Below are 19203 nucleotides of genomic sequence, written 5' to 3'. Positions count from 1 at the left end.
AACAACTATTTACAGAGGGTTTCTTTCTTCTCAAAAGTAGTTGTTAGCCTACTGTAAACAACAGGTTGCCTGTACCCATGAAATGGTTAGCTACGTTTGTAAGAATTAAGACTGCACTTATGCAATGTTAAAGAGTCATCATGTACTGTTTCTGTGAGACAGAATGTGTGCTGCTTAATGGAGCCAAAAAACAATAAAAAATGAAACATTTTTGTTGCACAAATATTACTTTATTCTTAAAATGTTCTGTGTACAACATCATACACATTTCTCTTTGGAATAAAAACGGAACCTCTCACATATGGAAAATAGAACAGATCAAAAAATGTACAGAGCCGTTTTGTAAACATGCAAGAGAACAGTTTTCTCAGAGGAGTTTCCAACGCAAATCCAGTTTAAAGGGGTGGTCCAGTTGGTTTGGGCGACATGCTACATACAGAGAGAAAATGCTATGGCTTTAAAAGGGGATTGGTTGTCGATTTATTACATAGCCCATCATGTGACCTTCCTCAGGTCCAATATTACTCCACCCAATGCCTCTCTCTGTCTCTCCGGGTCACATTCTAACCCGTACATACCACCTGTGGACCTGCAGTTCATTTTTCAGGGGTATCCCTGGGAGAACTCTGATCAAAATGACGTTTTCATTTAGATAAAAGGGGCATCAATGACAGATTGATGAAGTGAGGTAGGATCTATGGCTATTAGAGGTAGAGGGGGAGAGAGGGAGTTCTTACCCCCCTTTACCATCCTCCCTCAGGCCTGGGGTCTCCGGTGGGGGAGAGCCAGATGACCATTGGCCCCAGGGGGAGATGAACCCCAACCCCCACCCTCGAGGGAGTCTGGGGGACTCTGTAAGCTCTGTGAAGGTGTCACTCTCAAATATTTGCCAACCTGATAGCTCATGGTCCCTTACACTTTGAACACCTACTAAGGTGAAATCTGTTACATGAAAATAGAAACAAAATGATCTTTGTTTGGTGAGGAATTTAAAATGCCCTTGAAGTGAATATTTTGTGGAAGCGAAGTAAAAAAGTAACTTTATTCCACAAGGAATTGACCAGTTATCCAGTAAAAGAACATATCACACTTTAATTTCTACCTGCAATGGCAACAAGGTAGCTTACACAGTAGCAACAGGGGTAAAGGCAATGCAGAGTTTGCTGCCAGCCAATTACATAGTGGTAGCTGTCAAAATCAATAACAATTGTATCACAACTAACGTATCAGTGGTCAGTAGCTGCTGTGTCAGAGTTACCTCTCCTTGGGGTAAGGTTCAGAGGTGCTGTAGGATCAAAATAACCAACCCTGCGTCCCTCCTTGTCAAATACTACTGTCCTGGTATTACTGCCTCTAAAGTATTATGCTCAGTGTTTAAATAGGTGAGGATTCTCTCTAAAAAGTCAACGCTGTTTCTCTTTCTCTCTCTCACTCGTTGCCTCTCTCTCTCACACTTCTCGTCCAGTTCAGTGCATTAACAACCCCACAGGGGTCCCTCGCGTGCCTGTTCCAACGCCTGCGTTTTAAGAAGAAAGAAAATAAAAGCTACACACAACCTAAACTGGCACAGTTCGGAATGAGGTACTCACGGTTCACTCCAGTTCAGAAAAAAACCCCTCTGTGGTTTTCCATTCTAAATTATTGATATGTTCGAGAGAAGAGTGTAGTGTTGTGCTGTTGCGCGTCCGCGGCACTAAATACAGCCTCATCTGTGCCTGTTGTTTTCTCACTGATGCGCCTTATTGTTGGTTGTAGAGTCAGAGCGGAGCTTAGGGGAGGCTGTCAGTCACTATAGATCCGACAATACCTATTGGTTAGGATAGAGAGTGGGTGGGACAGCCATATCCAACACAATCACACACTCACTGACAAAACATATGCAGCGGTAAATGATTCCACTTGAAAATAAGGTGTAGGCCATCCACACCTCTCACACTTCCCATAGGACATATAAATACAGCATATCAACCTGGGAGAAGACAAAGGATTACAGTACAATAACAAAGTCTCTGTCCTTCAGTCATAGGGGAACATGTCTTCTTTTAGAGAAGTGGTGTTTAAACAGTGGACTCTTTGGGCCCCTCCTGTGCTGCATTCTTGCAGCTGTAGAGCCACTTGATGACACGGGCATTCCTCTCGATGATTGACACCCCCGTGGTCAGCTTCTCGGCCACCTCCTCCTGGAAAAGCCCCGCCTCTCCTGAGTGGCGGGAGAACTCGCTGGGCTCCGAGCCACCGCCCCCTCCCCCTATGCTCCTCAGCACCAATGAGAGCGTGTCTACGTCGCTGATCCCACCCAGGAAGTTCTCAGGCCCCAGCCGGTCCACCATGTCCAGGTCCAGCCCGCAGTAGTCAAAGAAATGCTCCTGGTCAGACAACGCCACTGAGCATCGCAGAAGCAGATCTGACTTGGAGCGTTGTAGTCCTGAACGCCACCGCGAGGGCACCCGCTTCCAGATGTCCGCCTCGTTGTCAGTGTGGTCACTTACGTCATTGCCCTTGGTGATGCCATTGCCGTTTCTGGTACCATTGGTAGTGCCATTGCTAACACAGCTAACACCATTCTTAGTCCGCTCCGGTGTACAGCTGAAGCCAGGGCTGGGAAGTGGTGAGCGCTCGTGGTCTGTCTTACTGGATCTCCGGCTACCTGGCCCTACCTGTCCCCCGTCCACGGTGTCCTTGTCATTGGTCCAAGACATGCGTGAGTCACCATCCCGCGACAAAGCTTTCTCCTCGCTGATCACCATCTTCTGGGTGCCCCCCTCGCCCCCGCCACTCTTCTCCCGCATGGAGCCCTGGAAGAGGCGGCGGACAAAGTTGTACCCCTTTATCTCCAGGTTGGAGTTCCCCAATACGATGCCACCACTCGGCAGGATTTTACACTCTTTCTTCTGCCGGTAGATGACCAGGGAGTCAGGACGCAGCATGCGCTTACCGGTGCTCCTCCTCAGGATGGGGGCACTGTGAGGGGCTACCAGGGGTATGGAGGGTGGAGTCCAGGGGTTCCTGGGGCTGGGTGGGGTCACCTCGTTGGCGTTACTCCTGTTCCGTGCTTCCACATCCACCGACGTCCTCCGATTCTCCTTCCTCGAGTCATCATTTTCATTCTCATCTCGTACGGTGAGGGGGGCGGTCAGGGTGGGGAAAGGAGCAGAGGATCGGCGGGGTGGCAGTCGTGGTGTGAGGCACCCAGGCACGGTGTGGGGACGACGGTGTGGAGGAGGTGGTGTGCAGGGCACCAGGACGGGCTCCTGTTTGGTGTTAATGACCTGCTGGCTCTTAACATACTTGGCCTTGTCTGCCTCGAGTCTCTCTACAGCGCTGATGGAACGGCCCTGGCCCCCACCTTCCATCTGCCTACGGAGGTAGTCCGGGCCCTTGTTGAGGAGCCTCAGAGGTGAGGGGGATCCTATGGGTGTTAACGGCTTCATGGTGCTCCACCTTTCTGGGTAAAGACATCAAAACATCAGCCCCAAAATGGCTGCCTTCTCCTGCTGCTAGTTGCCAAAGGTGTTCCCCCTGGATCTATTGTTGTACCTTTCAAGTTCTAGTCTGGTGTGAGCTTTTCAGTAAGCTTTCTGCTTTAGAACTAAAGCATAGCAGCTCCCATTCTCACTCACAGTTCCTGGATCTCTCTACTGAGGAAATAACTAGGTGGCAATTCTGTGACCACAGAGGCCAAGTTTGTTGTGGAGCTTTCTATAGATAGCTTATAGTCTCTTTCTGGGCACAATTGGAGCCCAGACAAATTGATATCTCTATCCAGTATTTACACAGGAATTTGGATAAATGGGCAGGGTGCAGGGAAATCCTGTTGCCACTGGTCAACAGCACTCCCAAATGGGACGTTCTCCTGCCCACAGCGCAGCAGAAATAGCAGGCAGAGTTCACTTTGAAAAGGTTACTATTTTTCACCCTCCCCCTTACTTTCTTGTTCTCTGTCTGTCTCTCTCTGAGCGATCACTCCTTTTCCATTGATCTTTTCACTGAAGGTTAAACCTGGGAAATGAGATAATGGCCACAAATATTTGCTTGGTGAAGGCAGGCAGTCTGAGGGACGCTGGGTCGAGAGATGCCTATTTGTTTGGCCGCCGTCGTGGTTGAGGTGACCTGAGGGTGGGCGGCACCGGGACACTTCTGACGTTGACGGATGAAGGACTTGCCCTTGTCCTCACCTGCACCCACAGTCCCCTGGAAGAAAAACATCAAAAAAGAGAGGTGTTAGCACGGGCCTGCTTTTCTCCAGGGCCGCAGAGACGTAGAAACAGAGAGAGACCATATGGCAGAGAGGGACCGTGGTCTCTAAAGCTCACTCTGAGCTCCTTTTGCACTCTGGAATGAGTCCTGTGTCTGCCAAGCTCCTACGCATGCACTGAGCTGACTGCTATTGGGAATACACAAAACATGCCAATCCAAGTTTTACGAGGAATTGAAAATCTTGGAGGCTACAATAATAATAGGAATCATACTTCTGCATTGATATTCATAGCACCCTGTAGCTGTGAGAGTGTGTCTGTGTGTCTATGTGCTCAAGGGGAAGGAGCTCAACACATCTCCCGAACCGATTTCTCCTCAACATGCAAGGTTGACAGAAAAGAGGCATCGCTCCTAATATAAAATTGCATAACCAGCTGAGATGAGTTGAACCACATTTGCATTCCTAAACGGCTGTGCGGAATGCTTCGCTAACGCAAGACCATCAATATTTTAAAATGCTGCAAAAATAAAACTGCTAAGTAAACCAATACACCTCCAACGCAATAACTCTCTCACAGTTGCGGTGAGGCAGCTTGTTCTCCAAATTAGCAAGCCCCAATGAAAGATACATTCAACTTTAAAACAAAAGTAACTGGAGTTGTTTGAAGTGGTACATGTCTCAGTTACATGCTGCATAGAAAGAGAAGACCGTTATTTTTAGGAGAATGCATTGCGATGACTTGGGAGGTTGTGTGTCTATAACGGGATGGTGTACCTAAACCAAGGAGGGTGCTCTCTATGATTATCCTGTGTGCATGTGTGTGTCAGCACGTGGCAATAAGGCCCTGCCCAGTAAATTAAAACGTTTGTCTGCAGAGTTGGTTTGCAGATTATCAGTTACTTTTCTTGTGTAAAAACAGAAGGCCCATTTTTTGTTTACCTTTATTTAAATAGGAAAGTCAGTTAAGAGCAAATTCTTATTTCACAATGACGGCCTACCCCTCCTCTAACCCGCACGATGCTGGGCCAATTGTGCACCGCCCTATGGGACTCCCGATTACGTCCGGTTGCGATACAGCACGGGATTGAACCAGGGTCTGTAGTGACACCTCCAGCACTGAGATGCAGTGCGTTAGACCGCTGCGCCACTCAGGAGCCTACATAGGCTACCATGTGGGGTGTAGCAGTAGAAAGACCTCATCTGTAAACCCCAGAACTGCAACAAAAACCTGGGGGCACAGGTGGTGGCTGTTTTTCATTTACTTTCCTTCAAAAAGTATTAAGAAACTGACCCAGAGAACCAAACATGCTCCTTCTGCTGTGTGACTGCTGAAGAGTCAGAGTGGTATTGTTCTCAGAGTGGCCTGAGGTGCGATACAAATAAGTCTATTTTGGCACTTAGTTTTTATGAGGCAAAACAATGAGTGACCTCCTGGCAGGAAAAGGATCTATGTCTGTGGTGTTTCTAAAGGGTTTTGTGTACACATTGCATAATAGTACAAGGTTAGTATGTTGGTACGGTTCAATAGCAAAGAAACAGAGGCACTTTGCAAACAGCAAGTACTTTCCATAAGGATCCTAGCCCTAATGATCACCAAAACAAACCCCCAAGACTTTAAACAAAGTCCTACGAATTTGTGAAAAAGCTAACTCCGTTCAACCTCCACACCTCTCTCTCCTGCTGTCGAAAGACCTAGATGGCCTACTACTATAAATTCCGTCTAGAGAGGGGGGGGTGGCTACACTTTCCAGATGTCAAGCAGGCAAGGCCCGGGAAAGGTACCCATTGTTTGGAATAAGACAAACATCAACAGGTGTCAGAGGAAAGAGTCTAGACAGGGGTAAAAACAGGGGTAAAGACAGAAAGGGTAACTCTTTATTTGTATGGTCCATCTACAGATGCTCTGCAGACGATCAGTGACCTTTCAACCAACTAACCCATATTCTAAATCTAACCCTAACATTAGCACGCAGTTGCCTAGTTTGTTGATAGTTTGACCATCTGTATCTACAGATGGACTATCCAGACCGTCCACTAAAGTGTGACTTCAGAAAGTAAGAGGGGATGAAAAATGTAGCGTAACTAAGGGTAACCGTGGTGGAGGTGGCGGGGGCGCCATGTTTACTACACACCGTTCTTCCGGAGCATATGTGCTCCATCAGACAGTAGGATTGCCGTTTCAACTGGCAGGATCATGACACTGGAGCGTAAAGCGAGATTATTGCCTGGCCTATGAACTCAAACATGGAGTACTGATGACAGGCAGCCTCTAATCCTCCATGGATGTGTGAGTTCTTCAATCCAATCTGAATAGGAGTTCTATAGAGTTTGTGGTATGGAGTAGATCCTGGTCCTATTAATGACCAATGGAAGACAAAACGGGTGACCACAGGATGTTGGAGTCAAGAGTTAAGCAAATAGTAATATTATGTGACAAAACAAGGGAGAATGTTCAGTATATGAAAGTACAACTCCAGAGACCATACATCTTTTGAAAACCACTGCCTTTTTCCACCCCAGACCAAGTTCAAAAACCATGTTCCCCGCTGAGATTGACTGTGTTCTTATGAATGTTCTTCTGTTCTTTCAAATGTAAATGTCTTCTGAAGGCATTGTATTCATTGGATGAGAGACACGAGCCATTTAAAGAGAGCCAGCCAGTCTCTGATAAGAGGTGATCTCTTGCTCTGAGCACTGTGAATACTATCACTGAGAATAATTCATAGATCAGTGTGAATCACAACGCTAGCCGTTGGTTGTTTGGGACACTATTTATTACTTACATGCATAGTCCATGCAGACAGTCGCCCAAATGTTAAGTTTGCTCATATTTCTTCTGGACACACATGGTGATTGATAACTGAGAGAAGATGTAGAAATAGACAGGTTTCAAGCCACAACGTAAGAAAACAGGTTGGATCTGAAAACACAGGGTGAGGTCAGTAGACCAGGTTGACGCTTTGGCACGTGCGCACACATACACCGTGAGAGCGAGGGGGTGATCCCAACCTGCATTTACACACAGACAACAGCCTCCAGTAACTCCATTGACTCTAATGAGACTAATTAGTACCCAGCACAACTTTACCGTGATCCTCCCTCTTTTGAAAAGCGTGTGATGGCCACAGTAGAACTTTTCTCCCATTACACTGCATCGCCCCTGCTCCCCTTCTCTCACAATGGGTAAATATTAAAACCTCTTCTGTACCCCTCTCATCTCCCTGGCTTTCATACGTCACTGTCCATCTCTCATCTTTTTCTACCCCACTCGCACTCTCTCTCGCTCTCTGTCATTGTCTCACTCTCCCCCCCTCTCTCTCCTGCTTTCTTTCTCTCTGTTTTTCCCTCCCACCCTGTCATTTCCCCCCTCTGTCATACCCCTCTCTCTCTCTCCCTCTCTCTCTGTGAAGCTGCTCGCCCGCCTGCAGGGAAGGCTTAGCCAGGCGCCCCCATGTAGCCTATAAGAGGAAGCAGATGTTTTGTGTCATGCTGCATCTGGGCCAGACAGACAACTGTCCGGCCCAGTGCGAGCGCGAAAAGGGTCCGACGTTCCGTGATCACCTGGGTCGCATTGCGGTTGTGTGCATCTCAATTTAGCTTTTAATCAATGGTATTATTTGGGCTACTTGGTTGATGAGTATGACCCAGGTTAGATAAACCAAAAGCAAAGGTCATGCCTTTATGTCTCCCACTCCAGAGCTCAGAGGACAGACCTAATTAAAAAAAACAACGAATTCAATTGATTGTTAATTTAGCTACTGTTTCAAATACAAATGGTGCTCGAGGTTAACTATATGAGTAAGCAAAGACATTTGACTAGGAAAGGTTAAAGAGCGCTGTTGATTACTCTGGTGGGAAAGATAAGGCTCCAACCCAGGGAGTGTTTGTTTGGTTCATGAGGACTTCCTCGTCGACCCACCAATGAAACAGCTCGAGTCCAGAGGTAACAAAGCATATCCAAAGGAAACCGGCTGTCCTCAGTTTAGAAGGTTAAAACAAGTTCCACTTTTAAATATGCATTCAGAAGGATAAAACACAAGAGAAGAGGTACATCAATTCTCGGCGAGACCCCCTTTGAAGCACTTTAAAAATGTGCTGACCCTCTTTACACCTGTCAAAGAAATGAGGGGCATCTGCTGTGAACTATCTATCAGCAGAAGGGTAATCTCTCAATCTTCACCCCTATATTTTCTGCTTTCTCTTTCTCCTGTATTCCCCTTTTCTTTCTGTCTTTTGAAACATCTGGCTCCTCTCTGTGGGATGAAACAGGCAGAAGCTGGAAGACCATCCACCATTGCACGCCAACTTTATAAAATTGTAACATTTTAACCAGGATCTATTCAGGATTCTCTTGCGGCATCTGTAGATTCTATGGACGCACAACACGCCCAGGTTGACAGCGCCATGTGTGAACATAAAGACGATGACCATTAATGGTCCAAATTAACGGTTCAACCCTGTTCGGTCATTAACCAGCACCACAGAAACATCTCTAGAGGGTCTGTTCTGAGGATGGACAGAGAATTGGCTCTTCTAGGGCCACAGACATTGGATTATTAATGGCTCTAAACAATGGCTCTCTCTGGGTCTGGTAGATAAGAAGGGAAAGACCTGGACCACTCCATCTCATTAGCTGGGGGAGGACAAAAAACAACAACATGACAATAAAAAATAACAGAGATGGAGCCAGGCGGACAAACACCCCTCCACTGGCCCAACAGACAAAGCCAGTGACACACCGTAAATCCCATCACAATTGTGAGGCTTCAAGTGGCATCAGGCCATTAGCTACTTGATGTATGGTTGTGGGGCAGGAGGTGGGGTGGGGACGGGGTGTACCTCAGACCCCTCCACTGTCATGCAGGGGGGCATCAGGTCACAAGGGGGACGACTTAAGGGACCGCCACCTCAATAGACCTCCTCCCAACCATAAAATAGATGAGATGGCCACTTAACTCACTGAATGTGGCTCTTTTGTCATTCAAAGTTAATCACTGGAAGACAGTGAGTGGAGAGTTGAAGCCTATAAGTGCGAAATAGAGACAGCCTGTACAGACGAAAGCAATCTGTCCTGCTCTGTATCATTTTTTTTTTAAATTAACCTTTATTTAACTAGGCGAATCAGTTAAGAACAAATTCTTATTTACAATGACGACAATGGGTTAACTGCCTTGTTCAGGGGCAGAACAACAGATTTTTACCTTGGCAGCTTGGGGATTTGATCCAGCAATCTTTCAGTTACTGGCCCAACCCCATAACCACTAGGCTACCTGCCGCCCCCTTTACAGTATGTACAGTATGTAAGTCAAATATTTACATTAGCCTATTCCAAGCATATTCAAGGTTGGGAAAGTCCTACAAGTCTGAGGCTGATCACAAAAACCTGAAGTACAGAACGTCGCTTCAAAAAAAGCGTCCTTGATTAGCTACTCAAGGGACCACACGGACTACGTGATTGTGGCACTGGAGGTGCAAGACTGCCGGCCCTGGTCAACCTCTTATCAGCTCTCACACCCCTGCAAAACTAACAAAGGTTGAAACGGTTGAGATAAGACGGCCAGACTTCCTCGACTATTCTATCTTCTAACTTTTTTCCGACAGCAGGAGCAGGCACCCCCTCTGGTTGAGCTGATAACCACAGCACGGTTGACCGACAGCATGTAACCCAAAGACTCAATACGGACTGTTTGTGTGTTACACATCTTAGGCTGAATGCATGGAAAAAGACAATTAAGCATGTGTTTTGCCCACATAGACAATTCCACAGATGCAGAGAAAAAACATAGCTCTCTTCATTGGCCTTTCAGTATTACATACGTTCAGATATCTTTCCATGTAACTTTGATTTGTGGTGAGGGACACGTCCTCCCTGTCCTTAGTGGAAGTTACTGCCGTGGATGCAACCCGTGTTCCACTCTGGCACCAGACCCAGCCCCGGACTCCCTGGTAACCCATGCCACATTATAGTGACACCTGATCCACTCTCTGTCTACAGCTCAGTGGTGGAATGTTAAGCCCCTGCTATGACGACTCACGGTTGACGAGTGAACTACTGAAGGGTGAGCTCATACACACGGAAGGAGAACATGTATACTGGGAACCTATCAAGAAAATGTTGGGAAATGTATTACATATTACAATAGTCCTTCTGGTCAGGAATTTGGGGGATGCAGCTGAGGTCAAAAGGGAGATGGAAGAGGTTGGTGGTGGATTTGGGGGGGGGAGTGTGTGTGTGCATGCTTGCTTGGGGGTATGTGGTGCCTCCATCCCAGGTCTGGATAGCTTGGTGTACATATTCTGAGCAATGACCACCACTGTTACACCTATAAATGCCAACCAACATGTCTTTATGTGACTAAACAAAACAAACCCTCTGTCAAATATACTGCTGAATGCTGTGCGTGAGAAAGAACACTGTTGAGTAGCAGAGAACACCCCCCAAACCTCCCAAATACACCATCCTGGGGTTGTATACACAGTACTGTACACACACATACATCTGGGCACATCCCCCGGAGTGTTAAATTATGAAGGCTGTTCTGCCGGAGTAAGCCCTCATTAAGCTCTCAGCTGGTGTCAAATCTCTATCTAGAGCGCTTACTGGAGACGAGCCAGATGTTTGATTTCAACAAGTCGGAAGAGTTCGCCCTCTCTGAAGCAGCAAATGCCAGTTTCTAGTGGTTTCATAGTGTTAAAAGAGAGTTTGAGTTATGCGGCCCATTTGCAGAACCCGTAAGGGAATGTCCAACAAGATGAGAGGTTTCATGTCTTTTCTCTTTCTACTTTGTGTCAGTACACAAAATACACGTTGTCAGTGCTGCAGTTGTTCATGTAACCATGTATCGACTTAATAAAAGGCAAACTATTTAGATGCTACATTATAGAATAAACAACTAAGTTTAGCACAGCTGGGCATCTTGTGTGTTTGTTCTGTCGAAACATTGAGGGTGTCTGCATTTGCAGCCTCTTCGCACTCTAAATAGAAAATAACAGGGACCACAAAACCTTCTCACAGAAGTCTTACAACGTTGCTGGGATGTTCCGACAAGACCTTTTTGTCTGTTAAAGCATCATCCAAGTGTTGAAGGGGGACTCCTCCAGCTATGCCTCCCTCCCCAAACATCATGTCATCTCCGAACACACTGATACATCCTAGCCAACCACCGTGCCAGAGGGCACCCCCTCCCACCCCTCACAGTCTCACACTTTCCATTGATTAGCTATCTGTCCCAGTATGGATGAACCATGGCCTGAATACGATGTACCAACCTACAATGTAGGCTACCAGTCACTTATCACCAACCCACCACCAACGAGACGGCCACAGTTATCAACTGAACGGAAAAACCAATACGACTCGATATGACTCGATTAGCTTACGGAGGAAAGAGAGAATGTCAGCTAATGTGTTTTTCATATTTCCCTGCGAAAACATGCCACATTTACAGAGGCCCACCAAGCACTGACCACTTACGACTTGCCCTACTTTTTTGTATTTTTTGTATATTTCCGAACCGAATAAAGGAGTCAACCGTGGGGAAAACTAGATGAGGGTAAAACCTCTCAAACACAGTCCCGGAACAAGGCCTTCCTTCCTGTCATATGTACTCTTAGTGTGTCACCTCTACTGAACCTGCCAGCTGTCTTCACTCATTACCCAGTCGTCAGCCTACGTCTCCACAAACAGGCCCCAAGTGCCACAGAAATAGACCCCTCGTTCCTCCTCCTTGCCCTGTCAGAGTCACCAAGACTCCCCCATAGTGAGTCGGATGGAGAGGACGGATGGAATGGATAGCAGTTTCGGAGGCCGTATCCAGCACTGCTGTGTCCTCTTAATTGAAGGGTCCAGACTGTCGTGCGTCAGCGACTGAGTGAATATTACTATGGGTGATTCTGATCACTATGGGTGATTCTGATTGGATGTGGCAGAGGTACCCAGCAGGGCTGTGAACAATTACAGGGATGTGAGAGGAAGAGGAGCTCCTACAGCTGTCACCATGACACAGGGGACCAGTAAGAGATGGAGGGGCGGACCACCTTTCATGATTTAGTTAGCAATGATTCATTATTTATTGGGTTAGGGGCTGATAGAGATGGGTCTATTGATGCTACAGTGGAGTGGTTGAGAATCGTGAAAATTACTAGATTCATAGGTATAATTATCTGATTGTTGTGCCTCTGATGAAGATTCTGGAGGGGCACTTTTAGCTAATGCACTCTTATAAAAAAGGGTCCCCATAGGAGAACCCTTTTTGGTTCCAGGTAAGAACCCTTTTGGGTTTCATGTAGAACCCTCCTTGGAAAGGGTTTTACATGGACCCCAAAAGGGTTCTACCTGGAACCAAAAGGGTTCTATCTGGAACCAAAAAGGCTTCTTCAAATAGTTATTCTATGGGGACAGCCAAAGAACCCTTTTAGGTTCTAGATAGCACCTTTAATTTTTAAGAGTGATGGGCTGGGAATTACCAGGGATAGGACATTTATCGCGATTCTCAGGATTCTATATGTATTGTAATTAGATGCTGCGATTTTACTGCGATTTGATGATCGAAACATATTGCTCATCACATATCTGCTGTAGGGGGAGCCATGAGGGATTTGTTTTAATCAGTTATGGAAATAAAATAGCTGAAAACAAATTGGCGCACTATTTAAAAAGGAGATGGAGAACAAGCCACGAAGGAAAAATACAGGAGTTTTGGTACAGGTACAGCCCAAAACACCAATGTGGTTTTTGAATAAAAGATTTTTACATGTTGTGGAAATGACTTACTGAAAGAAACTACAATAAATACGCATCCTCAAGGAAAGATGAAGCCCCTGGTGAAACTTTGTGCACAAAGTTCTCTGTTATAGGTGCATTTCCAGTTTAGCTTTGGAGGAAGCTAGATATCTCAAAAGCACCTCCTCAAACACAACACATTTAAAGGAACAATAAAGTCAAATTATAAGCTCCGATTCTGACAGTTTGTGTGAAGACTGAGGGTGTTTGAAGTCTCACACAACAGTGATTGTCAAATGTCTCACAACAGCTGCCCTCATTCTCTCATACACACTCTCTCTCCCACACACACACACACACACACACACACACACACACACACACACACACACACACACACACACACACACACACACACACACACACACACACACACACACACACACACACACACACACACACACACACACACACTCATAGTGCCAGGGGGAAGGTGATGTCACTTACAGGACCCTTTACCCTCTAATTAGGAACCTGAACTTCCCTCCGTAACTAGGGGGCTTCAACTTCTGTAACTAGTGGGCTGTACATGGCAACCATGCAACAGGAAAGGGATTTGGCAAAAAAAATGTTTTATTTTTTATTTTGGAGAGTACAATATGACACACACAAACCAATGATTTTCATTTGGGGAAATTACTGATTACAAGACTGGTCTGTGAGAGAAAACACAAGAGTTCAGTGAAAAGTGACTGTGGGTTTCATGAACTTGAAGTGATAAGAAACACATGAGGGGCCTATTGTGAACTAAAACCATGAAAGGCCCTGAGGCTTCCACTATATTGCAGCAGATCAGATTGATGTGGGTCAACACCAATGAGATTATACATGTGGGGAGTCTCAAAAAAGAGAGTGTAAAGATAAATGACAGAGAGAAATGAAGAATGAGACTGAAAGAATGCAGAAATAATAAGAGCATGTGTCCCATAAGTGTCTCAGCCCGGTCCTACACCAGGGCATACATGGGTCAATGGCATACCGCTGGGAAGTTTAAACTGCTATTTGTCAGTCTAGAACGCAATGTGTGTATTTCTACGGAATGTGTGTGTGTGTTGCTGGATGAACACGTGGCTATGCATTCACACACACAAACCTCCAGAAAAGGTCACTGTGGGCAGTGTGACATTTTGGGCCCTGACTTGACCTGCCGCTGCCACCAACACCGCGGGTGATCTGAGCCGTTTAACCCGCGGAGGCCCGGCCCATGTTATATTTAATCTTAGTCCTCCTGCTGATGTCAGGGCTCCTGTTGGAGGTTGGCTTTGCCTGCTCTCTGCTCTGTTTGTGCCGCTGGGCCTGCCGTAGCAGAGCACAACTTCCTGCCTGTCTACTCTGGTGGGATCAACTTCAAAGACAGACAACAGCCTTATTACAGCGGCTAAATTAGCAGTGTGTGAACCCACTGCCATAGGTGAAAAATACACTACAGATGTTTACAACTGTTCCATGAAGCCAGACTGTTAATTTGCAGGTAGAGTCGGTCAGATCACTGCTGGTTCCCGCAGACTGAAAGCCATGAGCAGAGGAAGAGATGACGCATACTGCTGTTCCCATACATGACAGATCTCAAAGCTTGTTTCATAAGGATGAACATTAAAGGCCAAATACATCAAGGAACTACACAGTTATCTGTATGATGGGACAAGGTTGTCTACGGGTTATAACCTTCCACAAAACACTGGTGAATGTCCTAAATCTGCCAGGCTCCTGTCCTCACAGCCAAAGATCACCTCATCTCCAAAGAGCGACCGGGAATAGAAAATGCCACAGAACGTGAGAGACTACTGCCATGACTGTGTATACAATGGCTGAGGAATCACATTGAGCTTTATCGCTCAGCAATGTCACACAAAAATCAAGTTAACTGCATTGTGGTGGGGCAGATCATGTCGGTTCACTAGCGAGGAAGTAAGAGGACATCAGCATCATCACTACTGCATGATATACCAGCATAGCTGTCCATGTCCGCATCTTAAAACATGCAACAGCCTGTCAAAATGGAACAACACCACAAAGCTACCACAGTGCATGATTAAAAAATACCTCTGCTGCTTTTCTTTATAATCGGAAGGGGAAACAGACTGCTCTATGGACACGCGTGTGCACGCACACACACACAAACACACAAACACACCACAGCACGTGTGTTTGTGGTTGCAAGACAAAAGAGTGCTCTTTGTTTGGTCCAGAACTCCAGGTTATATGGACTGACCTTCAGTGGTATATGCTAGTGACTCCACACGAATAATCTACTATCTCCAAATATCAGAACGAGATGGTGGGGATGAGTAGAACATGGGCCACACAATGCTCTGGCCCAACCCTAGTCTAAGGGAACTTGGGCATCACCCAAGACTGACTGTGAGATACAATAGGTTTTGACTTTTATCTTTTATAAGATTGCATAAGAACCTTGTTGAAGAACCACTGGTTGTGAGATCTCAGGTAGCGCAGTCTTCTGCCCGATGTCTCACTTTTTAGGGCACTTACTTGGCTCATCAGTGTCTAATATCTTCCCTATAGGTTCATTGCCATTGGCCTAATGTCTAAACCAGGTTAGACTACAACCTGAGGCCACATAAAACGTTGCCATTGAAGGTAAACAGATTGCCACACAATGGCTTCAAGGCAACATACACTGAACAAAAATATAAATTAAACATGTAAAGTGTTGGTTCCATGTTTCATGAGCTGAAATAAAAGATCACAGAAATGTTCCATATGCACAAAAAGCACATTTCTCTCAAATTTTGTGCACAAATTTGTTTACATCCCTGTTAGTGAACATTTCTCCTTTGCCAAGATAATCCATCCATCTGACAGGTGTGGCATATCAAAAAGCTGATTAAACAGCATGATCATTACACATGTGCACCTTGTGCTGGGGACAATAAAAGGCCACCCTAAAATGTGCAGTTTTGTCACAAAACACAATGCCACAGATTTCTCAGGTTTTGAGGGAGTAAGCAATTGGCATACTGACAGCAGAAATGTCCACCAGAGCTGCTGCCAGAGACTTTAATGTTAATTTCTCTACCATAAGCCACCTCCATCGTCGTTTTAGAGAATTTGGCAGTACGTCCAACTGGCCTCACAAAAGCAGACCACGTGTATGGCGTTGTGTGGGCGAGCAGTTTGCTGATGTCAAAGTTGTGAACAGAGTTCCCCATGGTGGTGGTGGGGTTATGATATGGGCAGGCATAAGCTACGGACAACGAACACAATTGCATTTTATAGTAATTTGAATGCACAAAAACACAATGACGAGATCTCGAGGCCCATTGTGAGGCCTATTTTTTTAAAGGTATCTGTGACCAACAGATGCATATCTGTATTCCCAGTCATGTGAAAGCCATAGATTAGGGCCTAATGAATTGATTTAAAATGAATGATTTTCTCATATGAACTGTAACTCTATGGAAGAAAAAAAAATCTATGGAAACATTGCACTCATTCATGGAAAACTCCAGGACTTTACAACGAGATCAGATGTTTTGAAGCTCATCCATAATTTCTGCTCATGCTTTAGTTTTTATCGGGATGAAAATATGATGGTCCAAGGTAGTATGCCTCTTGTCCAATCAGCGCGCGGATGTTCAATATTATCAGGAAGTAATTTCACCCGATCTCACTTTTATCTCGACCGTAGTCACAAGCAGTCGTGAAACGGCAGTCTGAACGACTAGAACAGTTCACGGACGAGTCAGAGGGGCCTTCATGTATAGGTTACATGTCATATGATGAAATATAGTGCATGTTAACTTCTCCAACAGCGCTGGCCTCAGAGGCTGACAGTTAAACTTTAAAACGCCATGTAGCACTAACACAATCCACTTTATGCACAAAAATACATTACTGGTGCTTGCAGTTTATATAAGGCATATTACATGTGATGGTATAGCCTACCCATCTGGAATCACAAACTGACTGGCACACTGCCTAAAATAGATGCACAGTTATGCTTATTCAAGAATACCAACAGGCAGTGCACCCGGCTTGAATGTAGCCTACTTTGCGTTTAGTTATGGTGCGGAATTATGGTGCATAATTTTATATACTCCCGTTTCCAACATGATAAAACAGGCATAAATAAAACGTTTCTCTCAGTGAGGCATTGCTGACCCGTTACATGATAAAACAGGCATAAATAAAACGTTTCTCTCAGTGAGGCATTGCTGACCCGTTAGCAAAATAACCTCTCATCCAAATAACACACCACCAAGATGCACTGAATGCACCTTGTCACATTGCCTAGGGTTTAATTGTGGTGTATTTGTTAATCACACGTGTCCAAAGTGCGCTCGGCAATTACTCGTAATATTCAGTAACATATATACTAGTCTACAACAGAGTTATACACAAGCTAAGTCCGAACCTATTCTCCCATTTATTCACATATGATCAGGCATAATGTATTGCATTATTTACAGCTCAGATCATAGTTGATTAAACCGTAAATAATATGGAAGTAATTATTGTCAATGCTCAATGTTGAAGGCTATTAATTCACGACAATGATGGAAAGCACTCCTCAAAACGATGGAGCCTATTTTGTATTTAATTTACCTAGTAATAAGATCTACACTAGGCTAATAAACTGGCATTATAACTTTGTGCTACCCAATCAGTTTAAAAATACATTTCATGCTCACCTTGTGTTGTGTTGCTCTTCATGTATGTGAAGGTGTCCTCTCGTTTCTTTCTGTTCTTTCAACCGCTGGGACGGGACATGGATATGTCCGAGTGGTTATCTGCTCCGCTTCTTGTGTAGCCTAGTTTATTCGGCAGATAGTCGGACTGACAGACCGCTAGTGCTGCACGCTTCTTGTCTGCTGTGCTGCGTCCGCTTCTTGCGCAGACTGCCAGAACACGTAGTTTACGTTGTAGCAGCCGTGCGACTCCGTAGCACAATGGTGAGTGGGCAGGTAGGGCGCTGTGCAAACGGACTCCTGTCCGGCCTTTATGTGGGGGTGGGTGATTGGAGGGGGAGGAGATAGACCTTGATTTCATTTTCAGGGCAAGTCAAGTCTTAATCAGAATCAAGATGTTTAGTTAAAGTACTGTACATACATAATCACCGATGATGGACAGGAGGACGATGATAGGCTTTACCTTACCTAATGTACTTCAGAACAATATTGAAGACAAAACAGAACTTGGTATCAGACATTATTTTTTTATGGCTAAAATAGATTTGTGTATAGATGGGCTACTCATTATACATTAAGTGTTATATTTTTCAGAAAGCTACATGATTCACAATTTGGTTTCACTCAATATATTTTTGATTAAAGCCACATCCTTGGGTTTTTCAAAGATAATTGCAGTCATGCAATTTAGGGTGGTAGCAGACTGTCTAGACGGCTTCAGAAGATTATATTAAATTAACAAAAGTCACTTGGGACTGGGACATTTACTAAGCAAACAACAATAAAGATATCAAGGGATGTCCCGAATCTCTTGTCTCACTATCTTTAATTAATTTGGGGTTTGAGGTAAGTCTCCTCAAAGTACTCCTGTGGTGGATTTTTGTCTATATCTAATGATGAATGGCTTACTAGCTTATAATGTGATTAATTGTTGTATAACAAAAGGCTTGCTGGGATTTAACACTGCACTGTTGCTCTGGACACTCAGATCTGACTGTAGGGGACAGTTAAGAGTTAATCCAGGGTGTGGGATAAGAGGTGAAGTTTGCCACAATCTGCAATCATCATTGTTGTTTTTTCTCTCCTTCTGTGCTAGTGCTCTATCCGTCTGTGCCTGTCCCCCCTTCCTCCCCTTCTCCCCCCAAAAACAGGCAAAAGTGCCAGACTCCAAAAGGTCGGGTGACCGGGGGAGGAAAGGAGAGAGATAAAGAAGAGATCCACACATTTCACACACACCTGTTTTTCATTCCTGTGCTCTCGTCACTCTTGACAGGGCGAGTGAGGTAGCACAGCACATTGTAACTGGAAATACTCTGCACGCAGAGGCGTCATGCCCATAAGGGGCACAGGTGCACATGCCCCCTCAGATTTGGTCTGTTTCAATAATACATTTATATATATTGTACCAGTCAAAAGTTTGGACACACCTACTCATTCCAGGGTTTTTCTTTATTTTTTAAAACTATTTTCTACATTGTAGAATAATAGTGAAGACATCAAAACTATGAAATAACACCTATGGAATCATGTAGTAACCAAATAAGTGTTAAACAAATCAAAATATATTTTATACT

The 19203-nt window shown here is 45.1% G+C and overlaps 1 protein-coding gene across 1 annotated transcript; it reads right to left on the bottom strand.

Moving 5' to 3' along the window:
- Nucleotides 1-214: 214 nt before the first annotated feature.
- On the bottom strand, nt 215-17910 carry LOC135520124 (protein FAM110C-like). The gene is made up of 2 exons (XM_064945461.1): nt 17633-17910; nt 215-4191 (listed from the first exon to the last, which is right to left on the bottom strand). The coding sequence occupies exon 2, from the start codon at nt 3429-3431 to the stop codon at nt 2058-2060; it is 1374 nt and encodes a 457-aa protein (XP_064801533.1). The 5' UTR covers nt 3432-4191; nt 17633-17910; the 3' UTR covers nt 215-2057.
- Between the last annotated feature and the right edge of the window lie 1293 nt (nt 17911-19203).

The sequence above is a fragment of the Oncorhynchus masou genome, chromosome 29 (assembly GCF_036934945.1).
Source record: "Oncorhynchus masou masou isolate Uvic2021 chromosome 29, UVic_Omas_1.1, whole genome shotgun sequence".
NCBI lineage: Eukaryota > Metazoa > Chordata > Actinopteri > Salmoniformes > Salmonidae > Oncorhynchus > Oncorhynchus masou.
The sequence above is the reverse complement of the archived record's forward strand: the minus strand, read 5'-3'. Positions and strand labels throughout refer to the sequence as shown.